We start from the raw sequence: 22,114 nt of genomic DNA on the forward strand, positions 1-22,114 counted from the left end.
CGTGCGCGGAGCGCGGGAGGGGGGGAGGAGGGGAGGGAGGGCCCCCCGACCCCACACTGCGCGTGCGCGGAGGGCGGGAGGAGGAGGAGGGGAGGGAGGAACGGGGGAGGGGGAGGGAGGAAGGGGGAGGGGGAGAGGGGGAGGGAGGGAGCAAAGCACTGTACTAATTGGGCCCTTTCACGACCCTTGTTAGTCGTACTTATTGAGCGGTTATTGTGGGCAAAGCACCGTACCGGTAGGGCCCCTTCACGACCCTTATTAGTACTGATAATCATATTTATTGGGCGATTATTGTGGGCAAAGCACTGTACCAATAGGGCCCCTTCACGACCCTTATTAGCATTATTAATCGTATTTATTGAGCGGGTACTTTGTGCAGACCACAAGTGGGAGGGGGGGGGAGAGGGGGAGGGGGGGAGAGGGGAGAGGGGAGGGGAGAGGGGGGAGGGGAGTGGGAAGGGGGAGGGGGGAGGGGGGGGGGGGGGGGGGGGGGGGGGGGGGGAGAGGGGGGGAGGGGGGAGGGCCTCCCGACCTCACACCGCGCGTGCGCGGAGGGAGGAGGGGCGGGCGGGAGGGAGGGCCTCCCGACCCCACACCGCGCGTGCGCGGAGGGAGGAGGGGCGGGAGGGCGCGCCGCGCCCCACCCACGTGACCGACCCGCGCGACCCGCCCCTCCCACTTCCGACGACCCGCCCCTCCCCACACCCGGAAGTCCCGCCCCCCTCCCCCCTGGCCCCGCCCACCGGGGGGCAGCGCGGACGCCGATTGGCGGAGGGCGCCGTCCGTCGGGGGGGGCTTCCGCTTCCGCTTCCGCTTCCGGGGAGGCTGCGGGGCCGGGCCGACTTGCCCGAAGGAGGCGCCGGCCTGTGAGGACCTGAGGCGCGGGGACGGGACGGGACGGGACGGGCGTCCTCCACACACACCCCCCCCGATAGGCGCTCAGTACGTACCGGTGAGTCACAGCCGGGGCAGCCCGGCACCCGTAGCATCCTCATTATTAATAACAATAGTAATCAATCGGCTTTCGTCGGCGCTTACTATGTGCACAGCACTGTGCTAATAGGGCCCCTCCACGGTCTTTATTAGTATCGTTATTAATAATCGTATTTATTGAGCGCTTACTTTTATCATCATTATTAATAATAATAGTAGTAATCGGCTTAATTCGGCGCTTACTATGTGCACAGCACTGTGCTAATAGGGCCCCTCCACGACCTTTATTAGTATCGTTATTAGTAATCGTATTTACTGAGCGCTTACTTTTATCATCCTTGTTATTATTAATAATAGTAGTAATCGGCTTAATTCGGCGCTTACTATGTGCACAGCACTGTGCTAACAGGGCCCCTCCACGACTTTTATTAGTATCGTTATTAATAATCGTATTTATTGAGCGCTTACTTTCATCATCATTATTAATAACAATAGTAGTAATCGGCTTAATTCGGCGCTTACTGTGTGCACAGCACTGTGCTAACAGGGCCCCTCCACGACCTTTATTGGTATCGTTATTAATAATCGTATTTATTGAGCGCTTACTTTTGTCGCCCTTATTATTAATAATAATAGTAGTAATCGGCTTAATTCGGCGCTTACTATGTGCACAGCACTGTGCTAATAGGGCCCCTCCACGACCTTTATTAGTATCCTTATTAATAATCGTATTTACTGAGCGCTTACTTTTATCATCCTTGTTATTATTAATAATAGTAGTAATCGGCTTAATTCGGCGCTTACTATGTGCACAGCACTGTGCTAACAGGGCCCCTCCACGACTTTTATTAGTATCGTTATTAATAATCGTATTTATTGAGCGCTTACTTTTATCATCATTATTAATAATAATAGTAGTAATCGGCTTAATTCGGCGCTTACTGTGTGCACAGCACTGTGCTAACAGGGCCCCTCCACGACCTTTATTGGTATCGTTATTAATAATCGTATTTATTGAGCGCTTACTTTTGTCGCCCTTATTATTAATAATAATAGTAGTAATCGGCTTAATTCGGCGCTTACTATGTGCACAGCACCGTGCTAACAGGGCCCCTCCACGACCTTTATTAGTATCGTTATTAATAATCGTATTTATTGAGAGCTTACTTTTATCATCATTATTAATAATAATAGTAGTAATCGGCTTAATTCGGCGCTTACTATGTGCACAGCACTGTGCTAATAGGGCCCCTCCACGACCTTTATTAGTATCGTTATTAGTAATCGTATTTACTGAGCGCTTACTTTTATCATCCTTGTTATTATTAATAATAGTAGTAATCGGCTTAATTCGGCGCTTACTATGTGCACAGCACTGTGCTAACAGGGCCCCTCCACGACCTTTATTAGTATCGTTATTAATAATCGTATTTATTGAGCGCTTACTTTTATCATCATTATTAATAATAATAGTAGTAATCGGCTTAATTCGGCGCTTACTATGTGCACAGCACTGTGCTAATAGGGCCCCTCCACGACCTTTATTAGTATCGTTATTAGTAATCGTATTTATTGAGCGCTTACTTTTATCATCATTATTAATAATAATAGTAGTAATCGGCTTAATTCGGCGCTTACTATGTGCACAGCACTGTGCTAACAGGGCCCCTCCACGACCTTTATTAGTATCGTTATTAATAATCGTATTTATTGAGAGCTTACTTTTATAACCCTTATTATTAATAATAATAGTAGTAATCGGCTTAATTCGGCGCTTACTATGTGCACAGCACTGTGCTAACAGGGCCCCTCCACGACCTTTATTAGTATCGTTATTAATAATCGTATTTATTGAGCGCTTACTTTTATAACCCTTATTATTAATAATAATAGTAGTAATCGGCTTAATTCGGTGCTTACTATGTGCACAGCACTGTGCCGATAGGGCCCCTCCACGCCCCTCGTTAGTATCATTATTAATAATCGTATTTATTGAGCGCTTACTTTGCGCAAAGCGCTGTACTAATAGGGCCCTTTCACGACCCTTATTAGTATTGGTAATCGTATTTATTGAGCGGTTATTGTGGGCTAAAGCACTGTACCAATAGGGCCCCTTCACGACCCTTATTAGTATTGATAATCGTATTTATTGGGCGGTTATTGTGGGCAAAGCACTGTACCAATAGGGCCCCTCCACGACCCTTATTAATATTGATAATCGTATTTATTGGGCGGTTATTGTGGGCAAAGCACTGTACCAATAGGGCCCCTTCACGACCCTTATTAGCATTATTAATCGTATTTATTGAGTGGTTATTGTGGGCAAACCACTGTACCAATAGGGCCCCTTCACGACCCTTGTTAGATTAATAATCGTATTTATTGGCCGGTTATTGTGGGCAAACCACCGTACCAATAGGGCCCCTCCACAATCCTTATTAGTATCATTATTAATAATTGTATTTGTTGAGCACTTTGTGCAAAGCACTGTAGTAATTGGGCCCTTTCACGACCCTTAGTAGTATTAATAACCGTATTTATTGGGCGGTTATTGTGGGCAAAGCACTGTACCAATAGGGGCCCTTCACGACCCTTATTAGTATTGATAATCGTATTTATTGGGCGGTTATTGTGGGCAAAGCACTGTACCAATAGGGCCCCTTCATGACCCTGATTAGTATTAATAATCGTATTTATTGAGCGGTTATTGTGGGCAAACCACTGTAGGGCCCCTTCACGACCCTTGTTCGTATTAATAATCGTATTTACTGGGCAGTTGTTGTGGGCAAACCACTGTACCAATAGGACCCCTTCACGACCCTTGTTAGTATTGATAATTGTATTTATTGGGCGGTTATTGTGGGCAAAGCACTGTACCAATAGGGCCCTTTCACGACCCTTATTAATATTAATAATCGTATTTATTGGGCTGTTATTGTGGGCAAAGCACGGTACCAATAGGGCCCCTTCACGACCCTTATTAGCATTATTAATAGTATTTATTGAGCGGGTACTTTGTGCAGACCACTGTACCAATAGGGCCCCTTCACGACCCTTATTATTATTAATAATCGTATTTATTGAGTGGTTATTGTGGGCAAAGCACTGTACCAATAGGGCCCCTCCACGACCCTTATTAGTATCATTATTCATAATCGTATTTATTGAGCGCTTACTTTGTGCAAAGCACTGTACTAATTGGGCCCTTTCACGACCCTTATTGGTATTGATAATCGTATTTATTGAGCGGTTATTGTGGGCAACGCACTGTACCAATAGGGCCCCTTCACGACCCTTATTAGTATTGACAATCATATTTATTGAGCGTTATTGTGGGCAAATCACTGTACCAATAGGGCTCCTCCACGACCCTTATTAGTATTATTAATAATCGTATTTATTGAGTGCTTATTTTTATTATTGATAATCTTATTAAGCACTTACTGATAGGACTCCTCCACAGCCCTTATTATTAATCATATTTATTGAGCGCTTAATGTGTACAAAGCACTGTATTAACAGGACACGTCCCCAACCCTTAGTATTATTAATAATCATATTTATCGAGCGCTTAGTATTATTGATAATCTTATTAAGCACTTATGTAAAGCACTGTACTAATAGGGCTCCTCCATGACCCTTATTGTTATTATTATTGCCAATAGTAATAATCGTATTTATTGAACACTTGCTGTGTGCAAAGCACTGTACTTACAGGGCTCCTCCACGACCCTTATTAGTATTGTTAATAGTCATATTTATTGAGAGCTTATTATTATTATTATTATTGATAATCTTATTTAGTAAGCACTTACTGTGTGCAGAGCACTGTACTAATAGGGCACCTCCATGGCCCTTATTATTAATCATATTTATTGAACACTTACTGTGTGCAAAGCACTGTACTAACACGGCTCCTCCATGACCCTTATTAGTATTATTAATAATCATATTTATCGAGCTCTTATTATTATTATTGATAATCTTATTTATTAAGCACTTACTGTGTGCAGAGTACTTACTAATAGGGCCCCTCCACAGCCCTTATTATTAATCATAGTTATTGAGCGCTTACTGTGTTCAAAACACTGTACTAGCAGGGCACCTCCACGACCCTTATTAGTATTATTAATAATCACATGTATCGAGCGCTTAGTATTATTGATGATCTTATTTGTTAAGCACTTACTGTGTGCAGAGTACTGTACTAATAGGGCACCTCCATGACCTTATTGTTATTATTATTATTGCCAATAATAATAATCGTATTGAATGCTTACTGTGTGCAAAGCACTGTACTAACAGGGCACCTCCACGACCCTTATTAGTATTATTAATAATCATATTTATTGAGCGCTTATTATTGATAATCTTATTTGTTAAGCACTTACTGTGTGCAGAGCACTGTACTAACAGGACACCTCCATGACCCTTATTGTTGTTATTATTTCCAATAATAATAATCGTATTTATTGAACACTTACTGTGTGCAAAGCACTGTACTACCGGGACTCCTTCACAACCCTTATTAGTATTATTGATAATCATATTTATCGAGCGCTTATTATTATTACTGATAATCTTATTTATTAAGCACTTACTGTGTGGAGAGCACTGTACTAATAGGGCACCTCCATGACCCCTATTATTATTATTATTGCCAATAACGATAATCGCATTTATTGAACACTTACTGTGTGCAAAGCACTGTACTAACAGGGCTCCTCCACGACCCTTATTAGTATTATTAATAATCATATTTATCGAGCGCTTATTATTATTATTGATAATCTTATTAAGCACTTACTGTGTGCAAAGCACTGTGCTAACAGGGCACCTCCACGACCCTTATTAGTATTATTAATAATCATATGTATCGAGCGCTTAGTATTATTGATAATCTTATTTATTAAGCACTTACAGTGTGCAGAGCACTGTACTAATAGGGCACCTCCATGAACCCTATTGTTATTATTCTTATTATTGCCAATAACGATAATCGCATTTATTGAACACTTACTGTGTGCAAAGCACTGTACTAACAGGGCTCCTCCACGACCCTTATTAGTATTATTAATAATCATATTTATCGAGCGCTTAGTATTATTGATAATCTTATTTATTAAGCACTTACTGTGTGCAAAGCACTGTACTAATAGGACACCTCCATGACCCTTATTGTTGTTATTATTATTGCCAATATCAATGATTGTATTTATTGAACACTTACTGTGTGCAAAGCACTGTACTAACAGGGCTCCTCTACGACCCTTATTAGTATTATTAATAATCATATTTATCGAGCACTTAGTATTATTGATAATCTTATTTATTAAGCACTTAGTGTGTGCAAAGCACTGTACTAATAGGACACCTCCATGACCCTTATTGTTGTTATTATTGTTGCCAATAATAATAATCGTATTGAACACTTCCTGTGTGCAAAGCACTGTACTAACAGGGCACCTCCACGACCCTTATTAGTATTAATAATAATCATATTTATTGAGCGGTTATTATTGATAATCTTATTTATTAAGCACTTCCTGTGTGCAGAGCACTGTACTAATAGGACACCTCCATGACCCTTATCGTTGCTGTTATTATTGCCAGTAATAATAATCGTATATATTATGTAATGGCATTTATTAAGCGCTTACTATGTGCAGAGCACTGTTCTAAGCGCTTTATTGTTTATTTATTTATTATTTGTTTATTGAACACTCACTGTGTGCAAAGCACCGTAGAAACAGGGCTCCTCCACGACCCTTATTAGTGTTATTTTATTTTGTTGGTATGTTTGGTTCTGTTCTCTGTCTCCCCCTTTTAGACTGTGAGCCCACTGTTGGGTAGGGACTGTCTCTATGTGATGCCAATCTGTACTTCCCAAGCGCTTAGTACAGTGCTCTGCACATAGTAAGCGCTCAATAAATACGATTGATTGATTGATTGATTGATATCAATAATCATATTATTAATACGATTAAGGAAATCCGCCTGCTTGGGTGGGGAGAGGCGGGGCGGGGAGGGGGTTCTCCCAAGTCGGACGCGGTTAACGGGCCCGCCGTCCCGTTCCAGGTGCGGGAAGCGGCCGGCATGAGTCCCACCCGCTGGGACTTCCCGGTGGAGCTGTGCTGCCGGCCGATGGCCTTCGTCACCCTCACGGGCCTGGACGTCGTCTACAACGCCGTGCACCGGGCGGTGTGGGACGCCTTCTGCGCCAACCGGAGGGCCGACCGCGTTCCCATTTCCTTCAAAGTGCTCCCCGGGGACCACGAGTACCCCAAGTGCAGGCCCAAGGTGAGTACCCCTGTCTGGCCCAAATCGAGGAAAACTGTCTCTCCTGGCTCGGTTTGGTCCCCTGTCGTCGTCCCCCCACCCCCCGTCTAATGATGGCATTGATTAATAAGCGCTTACTATGTGCAGAGCACCGTTCTAGTAATAATGATAGCATTTATGAAGCGCTTACTATGTGCAGAGCACTGTTCTAATAATAAATAAGATTATTTATAATGATTCCAGTTACCTCATCTGGAAAATCGGGATTAAGAGTTTGAGCCCCAGGTGGGACAGGGCCTGTGTCTAACCCGATTTGCTCGTGTCCACCCCAGTGCTCAACGATAATAATAATTTGTTAAGCGCTTACTATGTGCCAGTGATCACCCCAGTGCTCAACAATAATAATAATTTGTTAAGCGCTTACCATGTGCCAGTGATCAATCACTCCAGTGCTTAACAATAATAATAATTTGTTAAGCGCTTACTATGTGCCAGTGATTACCCCAGTGCTCAACAATAATAATAGTTTGTTAAGCACGTACTATGTGCCAGTGATCACCCCAGTGCTCAACAATAATAATAGTTCGTTAAGCGCGTACTATGTGCCAGTGATCACCCCAGTGCTTAACAATAATAATAATTTGTTAAGAGCTTACTGTGTGCCAGTGATCACCCCAGTGCTCAACAATAATAATAATTTGTTAAGCGCTTACCATGTGCCAGTGATCACCCCAGTGCTTAACAATAATAATAATTTGTTAAGAGCTTACTGTGTGCCAGTGATCACCCCAGTGCTCAACAATAATAATAATTTGTTAAGTGCTTACTATGTGCCAGTGATCACCCCAGTGCTTAACAATAATAATAATTTGTTAAGCGCTTACTATGTGCCAGTGATCACCCCAGTGCTCAACAATAATAATAGTTTGTTAAGTGCGTACTATGTGCCAGTGATCACCCCAGTGCTTAACAATAATAATAATTTGTTAAGAGCTTACTGTGTGCCAGTGATCACCCCAGTGCTCAACAATAATAATAATTTGTTAAGCGCTTACCATGTGCCAGTGATCACCCCAGTGCTTAACAATAATAATAATTTGTTAAGAGCTTACTGTGTGCCAGTGATCACCCCAGTGCTCAACAATAATAATAATTTGTTAAGCGCTTACTATGTGCCAGTGATCACCCCAGTGCTTAACAATAATAATAATTTGTTACGCGCTTACTATGTGCCAGTCTGCTGTGTTGCCTCAGGCAAATCACTTCACATCTCTGGGCCTCAGTTACCTCATCTGGAAAATCGGGATTAAGAGTTTGAGCCCCAGGTGGGACAGGGCCTATGTCTAACCCGATTTGCTCGTATCCACCCCAGTGCTCAATGATAATAATAATTTGTTAAGCGCTTACTATATGCCAGTGATCACCCCAGTGCTCAACGATAATAATAGTTTGTTAAGCGCGTACTATGTGCCAGTGATCACCCCAGTGCTTAACAATAATAATAATTTGTTAAGAGCTTACTGTGTGCCAGTGATCACCCCGGTGCTCAACAATAATAATAATTTGTTAAGCGCTTACTATGTGCCAGTGATCACCCCAGTGCTTAACAATAATAATAATTTGTTAAGCGCTTACCATTTGCCAGTGATCACCCCAGTGCTCAACAATAATAATAGTTTGTTAAGCGCTTACTATGTGCCAGTGATCACCCCAGTGCTTAACAATAATAATAATTTGTTAAGAGCTTACTGTGTGCCAGTGATCACCCCAGTGCTCAACAATAATAATAATTTGTTAAGCGCTTACCATGTGCCAGTGATCACCCCAGTGCTTAACAATAATAATAATTTGTTAAGCGCTTACTATGTGCCAGTGATCACCCCAGTGCTCAACAATAATAATAGTTAAGCGCGTACTATGTGCCAGTGATCACCCCAGTGCTTAACAATAATAATAATTTGTTAAGAGCTTACTATGTGCCAGTGATCACCCCAGTGCTTAACAATAATAATAATTTGTTAAGCGCTTACTATGTGCCAGTGATCACCCCAGTGCTCAACAATAATAATAGTCTGTTAAGCGCTTACTATGTGCCAGTGATCACCCCAGTGCTTAACAATAATAATAATTTGTTAAGCGGTTACTATGTGCCAGTGATCACCCCAGTGCTGAACAATAATAATAGTTTGTTAAGCGCTTACTATGTGCCAGTGATCACCCCAGTGCTTAACAATAATAATAATTTGTTAAGCGCTTACTATGTGCCAGTGATCACCCCAGTGCTCAACAATAATAATAGTTTGTTAAGCGCTTACTATGTGCCAGTGATCACCCCAGTGCTTAACAATAATAATAATTTGTTACGCGCTTACTATGTGCCAGTCTGCTGTGTTGCCTTGGGCAAATCACTTCACATCTCTGGGCCTCAGTTACCTCATCTGGAAAATTGGGGTTAAGAGTTTGAGCCGCAGGTGGGACAGGGCCTGTGTCTAATCCGATTTGCTTGTATCCACCCCAGTGCTCAACAATAATAATAATAATTTGTTAAGCGCTTACTGTGTGCCAGTGATCACCCCAGTGCTCAACAATAATAATAATTTGTTAAGCGCCTACCATGTGCCAGTGATCACCCCAGTGCTTAACAATAATAATAATTTGTTAAGTACTTACTATGTGGCAGTCTGCTGTGTTGCCTTGGGCAAATCACTTCACATCTCTGGGCCTCAGTTACCTCATCTGGAAAACTGGGATTAAGAGTTTGAGCCCCAGGTGGGACAGGGCCTATTTCTAACCCGATTTGCTCATATCCACCCCAGTGCTTAGCAATAATAATCATTTGTTAAGCGTTTACTATGTACTAAGCACTGTTCTAAGCACTGTGGTAGATACAAGGTCATCAGGTTGTCCCACATGGAGCTCACAGTCTTCATCCCCTAGATGTGATTACTTTGTATCACATCTTCTAGCCTGTGAGCCCATCATTGGGTAGGGACCGTCTCTATATGTTGCCAAATTGTACTTCCCAAGCGCTTAGTACAGTGCTCTGCACACAGTAAGCGCTCAATAAATGCGATTGAATGAATGAATGAATCCCCATTTGCCTCGGATGAGGTCACTGAGGCCCAGAGAAGTGACGTGTCTTGCCCAAAGTCACACAGCTGATTAGCGGCAGCGCCGGGATCGGAACCCACGACTTCTGATTGAGAAGCAGCGCGGCTCAGTGGAAAGAGCCCGGGCTTTGGAGTCAGAGGTCGTGGGTTCAAATCCCGGCTCTGCCAATTGTCAGCTGGGTGACTTGGGGCAAGTCACTTCACTTCTCTGGGCCTCAGTTCCCTCATCTGTAAAATGGGGATTAAGACCGTGAGCCCCCCGTGGGACAACCTGATCACCTTGTAACCTCCCCAGCGCTTAGAACAGTGCTGTGCACATAGTAAGCGCTTACTAAAGGCCATCATTATTATTATTATCATTATTACTAAGCGCTGGGGTAGATTTAAGATGATCAGGTTTTTAGACTGTTGAGCCCACTGTTGGGTAGGGACTGTCTCTATATGTTGCCAATTTGTACTTCCCAAGCACTTAGTACAGTGCTCTGCACATAGTAAGCGCTCAATAAATACGATTGATGATGATGATGATGATCAGGTTGGAAACAGTCCCTGTCCCACAAGGGGATCACGGTCTTAATCCCCATCCCGGCTCCGCCGCTTGTCAGCTGTGTGACTTTGGGCAAGTCGCTTCACTTGTCCGTGCCTCAGTTCCCTGATCTGTCAAATGGGGATTAAGAGTGTGAGCCCCCCGTGGGACAACCTGATCACCTTGTAACCTCCCCAGCGCTTTGAACGGGGCTTGGCACGTAGTAAGCGCTTAATAAATGCCATTATTATTCTGATTCCCAAGCCCGGGCTCTTTGCGTGGCACACGGCAAGCGCTTAACAAATACCGTTATTATTATTGGGACTCTCTGGGTCGCCCTCCGTGGGAAGAGACGTTGTGGGGCGGGGGGGGGGGTTCGGGGTGACGTCCCTTCCCGGTCCCAATGTCCGTTGATGACTTTTAGACTGTGAGCCCACTGTTGGGTAGGGACTGTCTCTATGTGTTGCCAGTTTGTGCTTCCCAAGCGCTTAGTACAGTGCTCTGCACATAGTAAGCGCTCAATAAATACGATTGATTGATTGATTGATTGACTATGGCCTGCCCAGAGGACCTCCTACGAGTGGTACATCCCCAAGGGGATCCTGAAGACCAGCTGGATGAACAAACACCTGACCCTGGTGCCGGCCCTCGTGGTGGTCTTCTACGAGCTGGACTGGGACGAGCCCCAGTGGAAGGAGAAGCAGTCCGAATGCGCCACCCGAGTGGAGATCGTCAGGTAGGGCCGTCGGACGCGGGTCCCGTTGGCTTCCGGAAGCGGCGGGAATTCTCCGGGGAATCCCAGTCTGCGCTTCGGGCGAGCCCCCAAAGAGCAGGAAAGCCAGCAAGCCCGTAGAAGGACCGCTGGGCCTTGTAGGAGTCACCTGGCTCCTCTTGGTTTTGTTCTCCGTCTCCCCCTTTTAGACTGTGAGCCCACTGTGGGGTAGGGACCGTCTCTAGATGTTGCCAATTTGGACTTCCCAAGTGCTTAGTACAGTGCTCTGCACATAGTAAGCACTCAATAAATACGATTGATGATGATAAGGATGATGACCTGGCCGCGGTGCCCGGGGAGGGGATCTTGGGGTCCCGGAGCAGGACCGGGGCTTTTTTATATTATAATGGCATTTATGAAGCGCTTACTATGTGCAAAGCGCTGTTCTAAGCGCTGGGGAGGTTACAGGGTGATCAGGTTGTCCCACGGGGGGTTCACAGCCTTCCTTTTATTTTACTTGTACATATCTATTCTATTTATTTTGTTAGTATGTTTGGTTTTGTTCTCCGTCTCCCCCTTTTAGACTGTGAGCCCACTGTTGGGTAGGGACCGTCTCTAGATGTTGCCAATTTGGACTTCCCCAGCGCTTAGTACAGTGCTCTGCGCATAGTAAGCGCTCAATAAATACGATTGATGATGATGATGATGATGATGACCTGGCCGCGGTGCCTGGGGAGGGGATCTTGGGGTCCCGGAGCAGGACCGGGGTTTTTTTATATTATAATGGCATTTATGAAGCGCTTACTATGTGCAAAGCACTGTTCTAAGCGCTGGGGAGGTTACAGGGTGATCAGGTTGTCCCACGGGGGGTTCACAGCCTTCCTTTTATTTTACTTGTACATATCTATTCTATTTATTTTGTTAGTATGTTTGGTTTTGTTCTCCGTCTCCCCCTTTTAGACTGTGAGCCCACTGTTGGGTAGGGACCGTCTCTAGATGTTGCCAATTAGGACTTCCCCAGCACTTAGTACAGTGCTCTGCACATAGTAAGCGCTCAATAAATACGATTGATGATGATGATGATGATGATGACCTGGCCGCGGTGGCCGGGGAGGGGATCTTGGGGTCCCGGAGCAGGACCGGGGTTTTTTTATATTATAATGGCATTTATGAAGCGCTTACTATGTGCAAAGCGCTGTTCTAAGCGCTGGGGAGGTTGCAGGGTGATCAGGTTGCCCCACGGGGGGTTCACAGCCTTCCTTTTATTTTACTTGTACATATCTATTCTATTTATTTTGTTAGTATGTTTGGTTTTGTTCTCCGTCTCCCCCTTTTAGACTATGAGCCCACTGTTGGGTAGGGACCGTCTCTAGATGTTGCCAATTAGGACTTCCCCAGCACTTAGTACAGTGCTCTGCACATAGTAAGCGCTCAATAAATACGATTGATGATGATGATGATGATGATGACCTGGCCGCGGTGGCCGGGGAGGGGATCTTGGGGTCCCGGAGCAGGACCGGGGTTTTTTTATATTATAATGGCATTTATGAGCGCTTACTATGTGCAAAGCGCTGTTCTAAGCGCCGGGGAGGTTACAGGGTGATCAGGTTGTCCCACGGGGGGTTCACAGCCTTCCTTTTATTTTACTTGTACATATCTATTCTATTTATTTTGTTAGTATGTTTGGTTTTGTTCTCCGTCTCCCCCTTTTAGACTGTAAGCCCACTGTTGGGTAGGGACTGTCTCTATATGTTGCCAATTTGGACTTCCCAAGCGCTTAGTACAGTGCTCTGCGCATAGTAAGCGCTCAATAAATACGATTGATGATGATGAGGATGATGACCTGGCCGCGGTGCCTGGGGAGGGGATCTTGGGGTCCCGGAGCAGGACCGGGGTTTTTTTATATTATAATGGCATTTATGAAGCGCTTACTATGTGCAAAGCGCTGTTCTAAGCGCTGGGGAGGTTACAGGGTGATCAGGTTGTCCCACAGGGGGTTCACAGCCTTCATTTTATTTTACTTGTACATATCTATTCTATTTATTTTATTTTGTTAGTATGTTTGGTTTTGTTCTCCGTCTCCCCCTTTTAGACTGTGAGCCCACTGTTGGGTAGGGACTGTCTCTATACGTTGCCAATTTGGACTTCCCAAGCGCTTAGTACAGTGCTCTGCACATAGTAAGAGCTCAATAAATACGATTGGTGATGATGTTGATGACCTGGCCGCGGTGCCCGGGGAGGGGATCTTGGGGTCCCGGAGCAGGACCGGGGTTTTTTTATATTATAATGGCATTTATGAAGCGCTTACTATGTGCAAAGCGCTGTTCTAAGCGCTGGGGAGGTTACAGGGTGTTCAGGTTGCCCCACGGGGGGTTCACAGCCTTCATTTTATTTTACTTGTCCATCTCTATTCTATTTATTTTATTTTGTTAGTATGTTTGGTTTTGTTCTCCGTCTCCCCCTTTTAGACTGTGAGCCCGCTGGTGGGTAGGGACCGTCTTGATATGTTGTCAACTTGGACTTCCCAAGAGCTTAGTACAGTGCTCTGCACACAGTAAGCGCTCAATAAATACGATTGAATGAATGAATAATATAAATGGATAACTCACTGTGTGCAGACCACTGTACTGAGCTCTCGGGAGAGTACAGTATAACAGACATTCCCTGCACGCAAGGAGCTTACAGTCTAGAGGGGGGACGGACATTAATATAAATGGAGAGTCTCTATATGTTGCCAACTTGTACTTCCCAAGCACTTAGTAATAATAATAATGATGATGATGGCATTTATTAAGCGCTTACTATGTGCAAAGCACTGTTCTAAGCAATGGGGAGGTTACAAAGGTGATCAGGTTGTCCCATGTGGGGCTCACGGTCGTCATCCCCATTTTACAGATGAGGGAACTGAGGCACAGAGAAGTTAAGTGACTCGCCCAAAGTCACACAGCGGACAATTAGCTGCTTAGTACAATGCTCTGCACACAGTAGGTGCTCAATAAATACGATTGATTGATTGACACACTAAGCCCCCTCCTTCCTCTCCCCTTCCTCCCCATCTCCCTCGCCTTACCTCCTTCCCTTCCCCACAGTACCTGTATATAAGTATATATGTTTGGACATATTTGTCACTCTATTTTACTTGTACATATTTATTCTGTTTATTTTGTTAATATGTTGTGTTTTGTTCTCTGTTTCCCCCTTCTAGACTGTGAGCCCACCGTTGGGTAGGGACCGTCTCTATATGTTGCCAACTTGGACTTTCCAAGCGCTTAGTCCAGTGCTCTGCACACAGTCAGCGCTCAATAAATACGATTGAATGAATGAATAAATAGGATTGATTGATTGATTGATTCATCCCCATTTTCCAGATGAGGTCAGAGAAGTGAAGTGACTTGCCCCAAGTCACCCAGCTGACAAGTGGTGGAGCCGGGATTTGAACCCACCACCTCCGGCTCCAAAGCCCGGGTTCTTTCCACTGAGCCACGCTGCTTCTCCGGGGTCGGTCTCCACAGCCCCGGGTGGGAAGCGAGGGGCTCTCGGCCTGATCTGCCCGAGGCGGGGGGCTCCGATGGGGATACAGACCCCAGTTTGCCCTCTGGGAAAGACCCCGAGAAGCCGCGGGGCCGGGAGTGAGAAGGACCTGGGTTCTAATCCCGCTTCAGCCACTTGTTTGCTGTGTGACTATGGGCAAGTTCATTCCGTTATTCGGTCGTATTTATTGAGCACTTACCGGGTGCAAAGCACCGTTCTGAGCGCTTGGGAGAGGACGACACGACAACAAATAGACACATTCCCTGCCCACAGCGAGCTCGCAGTCTAGAGGGGGAGACGGGCATTAATATGCATAAATAAATAGTTAGATAATAGTAATCATCATCATCATCAATCGTATTTATTGAATTGTGGGGTGGATACAAGAGAAGCAGTGTGGCTCAGTGGAAAGAGCCCAGGCTTTGGAGTCAGAGGTCAGGGGTTCGAATCCCGGCTCCGCCGCATGTCTGCTGTGTGACCTTGGGCAAGTCACTTAACTTCTCTGGGCCTCAGTTACCTCGTCTGTAAAATGGGGATTAAGACTGGGAGCCCCCCGTGGGACAACCTGATTATAATAATAATAATGGCATTTATTAAGCGCTTACTATGTGCAGAGCACTGTTCTAAGTGCTGGGGAGGTTACAAGGTGATCACGTTGTCTCACGGGGGGCTCACAGTCAATCCCCATTTTACAGATGAGGGAACTGAGGCCCAGAGAAGTTAAGTGACTTGGCCAAAGTCACACAGCTGACAATTGGCAAAGCCGGGATTCGAACCCATGACCTCTGACTCCAAAGCCCGGGCTCTTTTCCACTGAGCCACGCTGCTTCTCAACCTGATCCCCTTGTAACCTCCCCAGCGCTTAGAACAGTGCTTTGCACATAGTAAGCGCTTAATAAATGCCATCATCATTATTATTATTATCTGAGCCTCAGTTACCTCATCTGCTAAGTGGGGATGAAGACTGTGAGCCCCCCGTGGGACGGTGTGATCACCTTGTATCCCCCCAGCGCTTAGAACAGTGCTTTGCACATAGTAAGCGCTTAATAAATGCCATCATTATTATTATTATTATCTGAGCCTCAGTTACCTCATCTGCTAAGTGGGGATGAAGACTGTGAGCCCCCCGTGGGACGGTGTGATCACCTTGTATCCCCCCAGCGCTTAGAACAGTGCTTTGCACATGGTAAGCGCTTAAGAAATGCCATCATCATCATCATCAAGATAATCGGATTGGCTGTGGGGCTGGAGCGTGGCTCAGTTGAAAGAGTCCGGGCTTTGGAGTCAGAGGTCGTGGGTTCAAATTCCGGCTCCGCCAGTTGTCAGCTGAGTGACTTTGGGCAAGTCACTTCACTTCTCTGGGCCTCAGTGCCCTCATCTGTAAAATGGGGATTAAGACTGTGAGCCCCCCGAGGGACAACCTGATCACCTTGTAACCTTGTAACAGTGCTTTGCACATAGTAAGCGCTTAATAAATACCATCATTATTATTATTATAAATGACTGGAGCAAGTCAGGGCGACACAGAAGGGAGTGGGCGAAGGGGAGGAGTCGCTTCGCTTCTCTGTGCCTCAGTTACCTCACTTGAAATGCGGGGCTTAAAACCGGGAGCCCCAGGAGGGACACGGACTGGGTCCAACCTGATTACTTTGTATCTAGCCCAGCCCTTGGAACAGTGCCAGTGCAAAGGAAGTGCTTAACAGATACGATTTTTCAAGAAAAGCAAACCAAAAATACACCCGAGGGTCGTTCCCCTCAGTCCACCAAGCCCTGGATGCCGTGACTGAGTCATCATCATCAATCCAATCAGTCTGCGCATCAGGCAGAAACTCCTCACCCTGGGCTTCAAGGCTGTCCGTCCGTCCCCTCGCCCCCTCCTCCCTGCCCTCCCTTCTGTCCTTCTCCAGCCCAGCCCGCACCCTCCGCTCCTCCGCCGCTAATCTCCTCCCCGTACCTCGTTCTCGCCCGTCCCGCCGTCGACCCCCGGCCCACGTCCTCCCCCTGGCCCGGGATGCCCCCAATCCCTCTGCCCATCCGCCAAGCTCGCTCTCTTCCTCCCTTCAAGGCCCTACTGAGAGCTCACCTCCTCCAGGAGGCCTTCCCACACTCAACCCCTTCCCTCCTCTCCCCCTCGTCCCCCTCTCCATCCCCCCTTCTTACCTCCTTCCCTTCCCCACAGCACCTGTATATATGTTTGTACATATTGATTACTCTATTTATTTATTTTACTTGTACATATCTATTCTATTTTATTTTGTTAGTATGTTTGGTTTTGTGTTGCCAATTTGTACTTCCCAAGCGCTTAGTACAGTGCTCTGCACATAGTAAGCGCTCAATAAACACGATTGATTGATTGATTTTGTTCTCTGTCTCCCCCTTTTAGACTGTGAGCCCACTGTTGGGTAGGGACCGTCTCTATATGTTGCCAATTTGTACTTCCCAAGCACTTAGTACAGTGCTCTGCACATAGTAAGCGCTCAATAAATACGATTGATTGAGTGATTGATTTTGTTCTCTGTCTCCCCCTTTTAGACTGTGAGCCCACTGTTGGGTAGGGACCGTCTCTAGATGTTGCCAATTTGTACTTCCCAAGCGCTTAGTCCAGTGCTCTGCACACAGTAAGCGCTCAATAAATGCGATTGACGACGATGCTGATCAATCGTATTTATTGAGCGCTTACCATGTGCAGAGCACTGTACTAAGCACAGAGTCACCGGGAAGCTCCTTGTGGGCGGGGGATCGTAACAATTTTGATCCTGTTATTGGTAAACTCAGGGGGTGAATTGGAAACTCACCGTTCTCTCCAATCCTCCTCAAAACCGCAGGCAAAGTTTGCAAGGAAGAAACACCAAAGTTGCCGTGGTCCTGATCCAGAAGAAGACGCCCCTGCCCCCGGGTAAGACGAGCCAGTCCCGCTCAGGCTTTTCCCAAACCCGTCTTCCCAAAGCCGCTTCCGCGCCAGTCCCCGGCGGGAGCTTTGGGATCCCCAAAGCTGGGGGGCATCGAGCCTCATCGGCGACTATTCCCTCCCGCATCGGTGAAGCCTCGGTGGTTCGCCTCCCTGAGCCCGTTGCATCCTGGCCCGAGTCTGAGATTTGCAAACAATTCCGTGCTATAATAATAATAATAATAGTAGTAATAATAATAATAATAATAATAATAATAATAATGAAAGCATTTATTAAGCGCTTACTATGTGCACAGCACTGTTCTAAGCGCTGGGGAGGTTACAAGGGGATCAGGTTGTCCCACGGGGGGCTCACAGTCTTAATCCGCATTTTACAGAGGAGGGAACTGAGGCCCAGAGAAGTGAAGTGACTGGCCCAAAGTCACACAGCTGACAGTTGGCGGAGCGGGGATTTGAACCCATGACCTCTGACTCCAAAGCCCACGCTCTTTCCACTGAGCCACGCTGCTATGTACAGAGCACCGAGTCAGAAGGTCATGGGCCGTAATTCCGGCTCTGCCGCTTGTCTGCTGCGTGACCTTGGGCGAGTCACTTCACTTCTCTGGGCCTCAGTTCCCTCATCTGTCAAATGGGGATGGAGACTGGGAGCCCCCCGTGGGACAGGGACTGTGTCCAACTCCATTTGCTTTTATCCACCCTAGCGCTTAGTGCAGTGCCTGGCACATAGTAAGCACTTACCCAATACCAAAATTATTATTATTATTATTATTGCTAAGCACTTGGGAGAGCCCAGCACAACAGAATTAGCAGGCACGTTCCCTGCCCGCAACGAGCTTATAGCCTAGAGAGGGGAGATGGACGTGCATATGACTAATCCTCAAATGCCCAGAGGATTTCCAACCCAAATATGTACCGCGTCTCTGTTCCGTTTGTTCTCTGTCCATCTCTGTTCCAAATACGTTCCAAGTCTCTGGGAACGTCTGAGAGGCCGAGCGTCGTTTTGCCTGCCTCAGTGGTAATCGACGTCCTTACTGACGGCTCTCTCTCTCCCTCTCTCCTTCTCTCCCTCTCTCCTTCTCTCCCCGTCTTTCCTTCTCTCCCTCTCTTCCTCTTTTCCTCTTTCCTTCTCTCCCTCTCTCCCTCTTTCCTTCTCTCCCACTCCCTCTCTCCCTCTTTCCTTCTCTCCCACTCCCTCTCTCCTTCTCTCCCTCTCTCCCTCTTTCCTTCTCTCCCACTCTTCCTCTTTTCCTCTTTCCTTCTCTCCCTCTCTCCCTCTTTCCTTCTCTCCCTCTCTCCCTCTTTCCTTCTCTCCCTCTCCCTGTCTCCTTCTCTCCCTCTTTCCTTCTCTCCCACTCTTCCTCTTTTCCTCTTTCCTTCTCTCCCTCTCTCCCTCTTTCCTTCTCTCCCTCTCCCTGTCTCCTTCTCTCCCTCTTTCCTTCTCTCCCTCTCCCTTTCCTTCTCTCCCTCTCTTCTTCTCTCCCTCTCTCCGTTTCCTTCTCTCCCTCTCCCTCTCTCCCTCTCTCCCTCCTTCCTTCTCTCCCTCTTTCCTAATCTCCCTCTCTCCCTCTTTCCTTCTCTCCCTCTCCCCCTTTCCCCCTTTCCCTCTTTCCCTCTCTCCCTCCTTCCTTCTCTCCCTCTTTCCCTCTCTCCCTCTTTCCTTCTCTCCCTCTCTCCCTCTCTCCCTCTCTCTCCCTCTCTCCCTCTCCCTCTTTCTTTCTCTCCCTCTCTCTCTCTTTCCTTCTCTCCCTTTCTCCCTCTTTCCCTCTCTTCCTCTTTCCTTCTTTCCCTCTCTCCCTCTCCCCTCTTTCCCGCTTTCCTTCTCTCCCTCTCCTCCTCTTTCCCTCTTTCCTTCTTTCCTTTTTTCCCTGTCTCCCTCTTTCCTTGTCTCCTACTCTCCCCCTCCCTGTCTCCCTGTCTCCCTCTCTCCCTCCCTCTCCTCCATCAGGGGAAGACGTCATCGCCTCAGAAAGGGCAGCAGCTCTGTGTAACGCCTGCGAACTGTCCGGAAAGTCGCTCTTTGTCCTGCCTCACACGGATCACCTGGTCGGTTACATTATAAGGTAGGCGGCTCGGGGCTCATCCCGGGAAGGGGGTGCGGTCGTCGGATACCTTAGAAGGTGGGCGGCTCGCGGGCCCTTCCGCGTCGGGCCCCAGCAGACCTGGAGGTGACCCAAGTTGGGCCCACGATCCCGGCACGGAGGAGTAGCCCATTCTGAGTCCATCAATCAGTGGTACTGACTGAGCATTTAGCAGGCAGAGAGCACTGTACTAAGCAGTCGGGAGAGTAAAATGTGGCAGATTTTGTGGACACATTCCCTGCCCGCAAGGAGCTTACCGTCTAGAGGGGGAGACAGACATTAATAGAAATTATGGATCTGTACAAGAATGTGAAGAGCGGGACAATAAATACGAGCGAATGAATAATACGTATTTATAATGGTGCTACTGATGCCCGTTTGCTTGTTCTGTTGTCTGTCTCCCCCCTTCTAGACTGTGAGCCTGTTGTTGGGTAGGGGTCATCTCTATCTGTTGCCGAATTGTACTTTCCAAGCGCTTACTACAGTGCTCTGCACACAGCGCTCAGTTAATTAATTAATTCATTCAATCGTATTTATTGAGCGCTTACTGTGTGCAGAGCACTGTACTAGCGCTTGGGAAGTACACGTACAAGTATAAATATGATTGAATGAATGCCCCTCCCCACCCCACAGCACTTGTGTAATAGTAATAATAATAATAATAATAATGGCATTTGTTAAGTGCTTACTACGTGCAAAGCACTGTTCTAAGCGCTGGCACTGTTCTGAGCACTGTATGTACATATTTATAATTCCATTTATATTAATGATATGCATATATCTATAATGCCTTTTATTTACATTGATGCTATTGATGCTCGTGTACTAGTTTTGATGTTTGGCTCCCCCTTCTAGACTGTGAGCCCATCATGGGCAGGGATTGTCTCCATTTGCTGCTGAATTGCACTTCCCAAGCGCTTAGTACAGTGCTATACTGATGCCCGTTTGCTTGTTTTGTTGTCTGTCTCCCCTCCTTCTAGACTGTGAGCCCGTTGTTGGGTAGGGATTGTCTCTATCTGTTGCCGAATTGTACTTTCCAAGTGCTTACTGCAGTGCTCTGCACACAGTAAGCGCTCAATAAATATGATTGAATGAATGCCCCTCCCCACCGCACTTGTGTACATATGTACATATTTATAATTCTATTTATCTATATTAATGATGTGCATATATCTATAGTACTTTATATTGATGCCCGTGTACTAGTTTTGATGTCTGTCTCCCCCTTCTAGACTGTGAGCCATCGTGGGCAGGGATTGTCTCCATTTGCTGCTGAATTGTACTTCCCAAGCGCTTAGTACAGTGCTATACTGATGCCCGTTTGCTTGTTTTGTTGTCTGTCTCCCCCCTTCTAGACTGTGAGCCCGCTGTTGGGTAGGGATCGTCTCTATCTGTTGCCGAATTGTACTTTCCAAATGCTTACTACAGTGCTGTGCACACAGTAAGCGCTCAATAAATATGATTGAATGAATGCCCCTCCCCACCGCACTTGTGTACATATGTACATATTTATAATTCTATTTATCTATATTAATGATGTGCATATATCTATAGTACTTTATATTGATGCCCGTGTACTAGTTTTGATGTCTGTCTCCCCCTTCTTGACTGTGAGCCCATCATGGGCAGGGATTGTCTCCATCTGCTGCTGAATTGTACTTCCCAGGCGCTTAGTACAGTGCTGCGCACACAGTAAGCGCTCAGTAAATACGGATGAATGAGTGAAGGACGGGCTGCATGTACCACACCCGAGCTACCGCGTCCTCGGGTTGACGGCCCCTCTCCTCCCTCCCGGCCAACTTTCCGGAACGTGCCACCGAGCGTTCCCCGAGGACAGTCAGTCAATCAATCAATCAATCGTATTTATTGAGTGCTTACTATGTGCAGAGCACTGTACTAAGCGCTTGGGAAGTCCAAGTTGGCAACATATAGTTTTTTAGACTGTGAGCCCACTTTTAGATTGTGAGCCCACTGTTGGGTAGGGACTGTCTCTATATGTTGCCAACTTGGACTTCCCAAGCGCTTAGTACAGTGCTC

General features: G+C 46.4%; 1 protein-coding gene across 1 annotated transcript in view; it reads left to right on the forward strand.

The window, feature by feature from the left end:
• Positions 1-863: 863 nt before the first annotated feature.
• The window catches only part of TRAPPC11 (trafficking protein particle complex 11), an 87,797-nt gene continuing 66,546 nt past the window's right edge, over positions 864-22,114 (forward strand). Inside the window, exons 1-5 of the mRNA XM_038755169.1 lie at positions 864-952; positions 7,012-7,233; positions 11,415-11,584; positions 17,917-17,987; positions 19,945-20,059. Coding sequence (XP_038611097.1) covers positions 7,030-7,233; positions 11,415-11,584; positions 17,917-17,987; positions 19,945-20,059 — 560 coding nt within the window. The 5' untranslated portion in view covers positions 864-952; positions 7,012-7,029. The remainder of the gene's footprint in view (positions 953-7,011; positions 7,234-11,414; positions 11,585-17,916; positions 17,988-19,944; positions 20,060-22,114) is intronic.

Source organism: Tachyglossus aculeatus, chromosome 12 (genome assembly GCF_015852505.1).
Source record: "Tachyglossus aculeatus isolate mTacAcu1 chromosome 12, mTacAcu1.pri, whole genome shotgun sequence".
Lineage (NCBI taxonomy): Eukaryota > Metazoa > Chordata > Mammalia > Monotremata > Tachyglossidae > Tachyglossus > Tachyglossus aculeatus.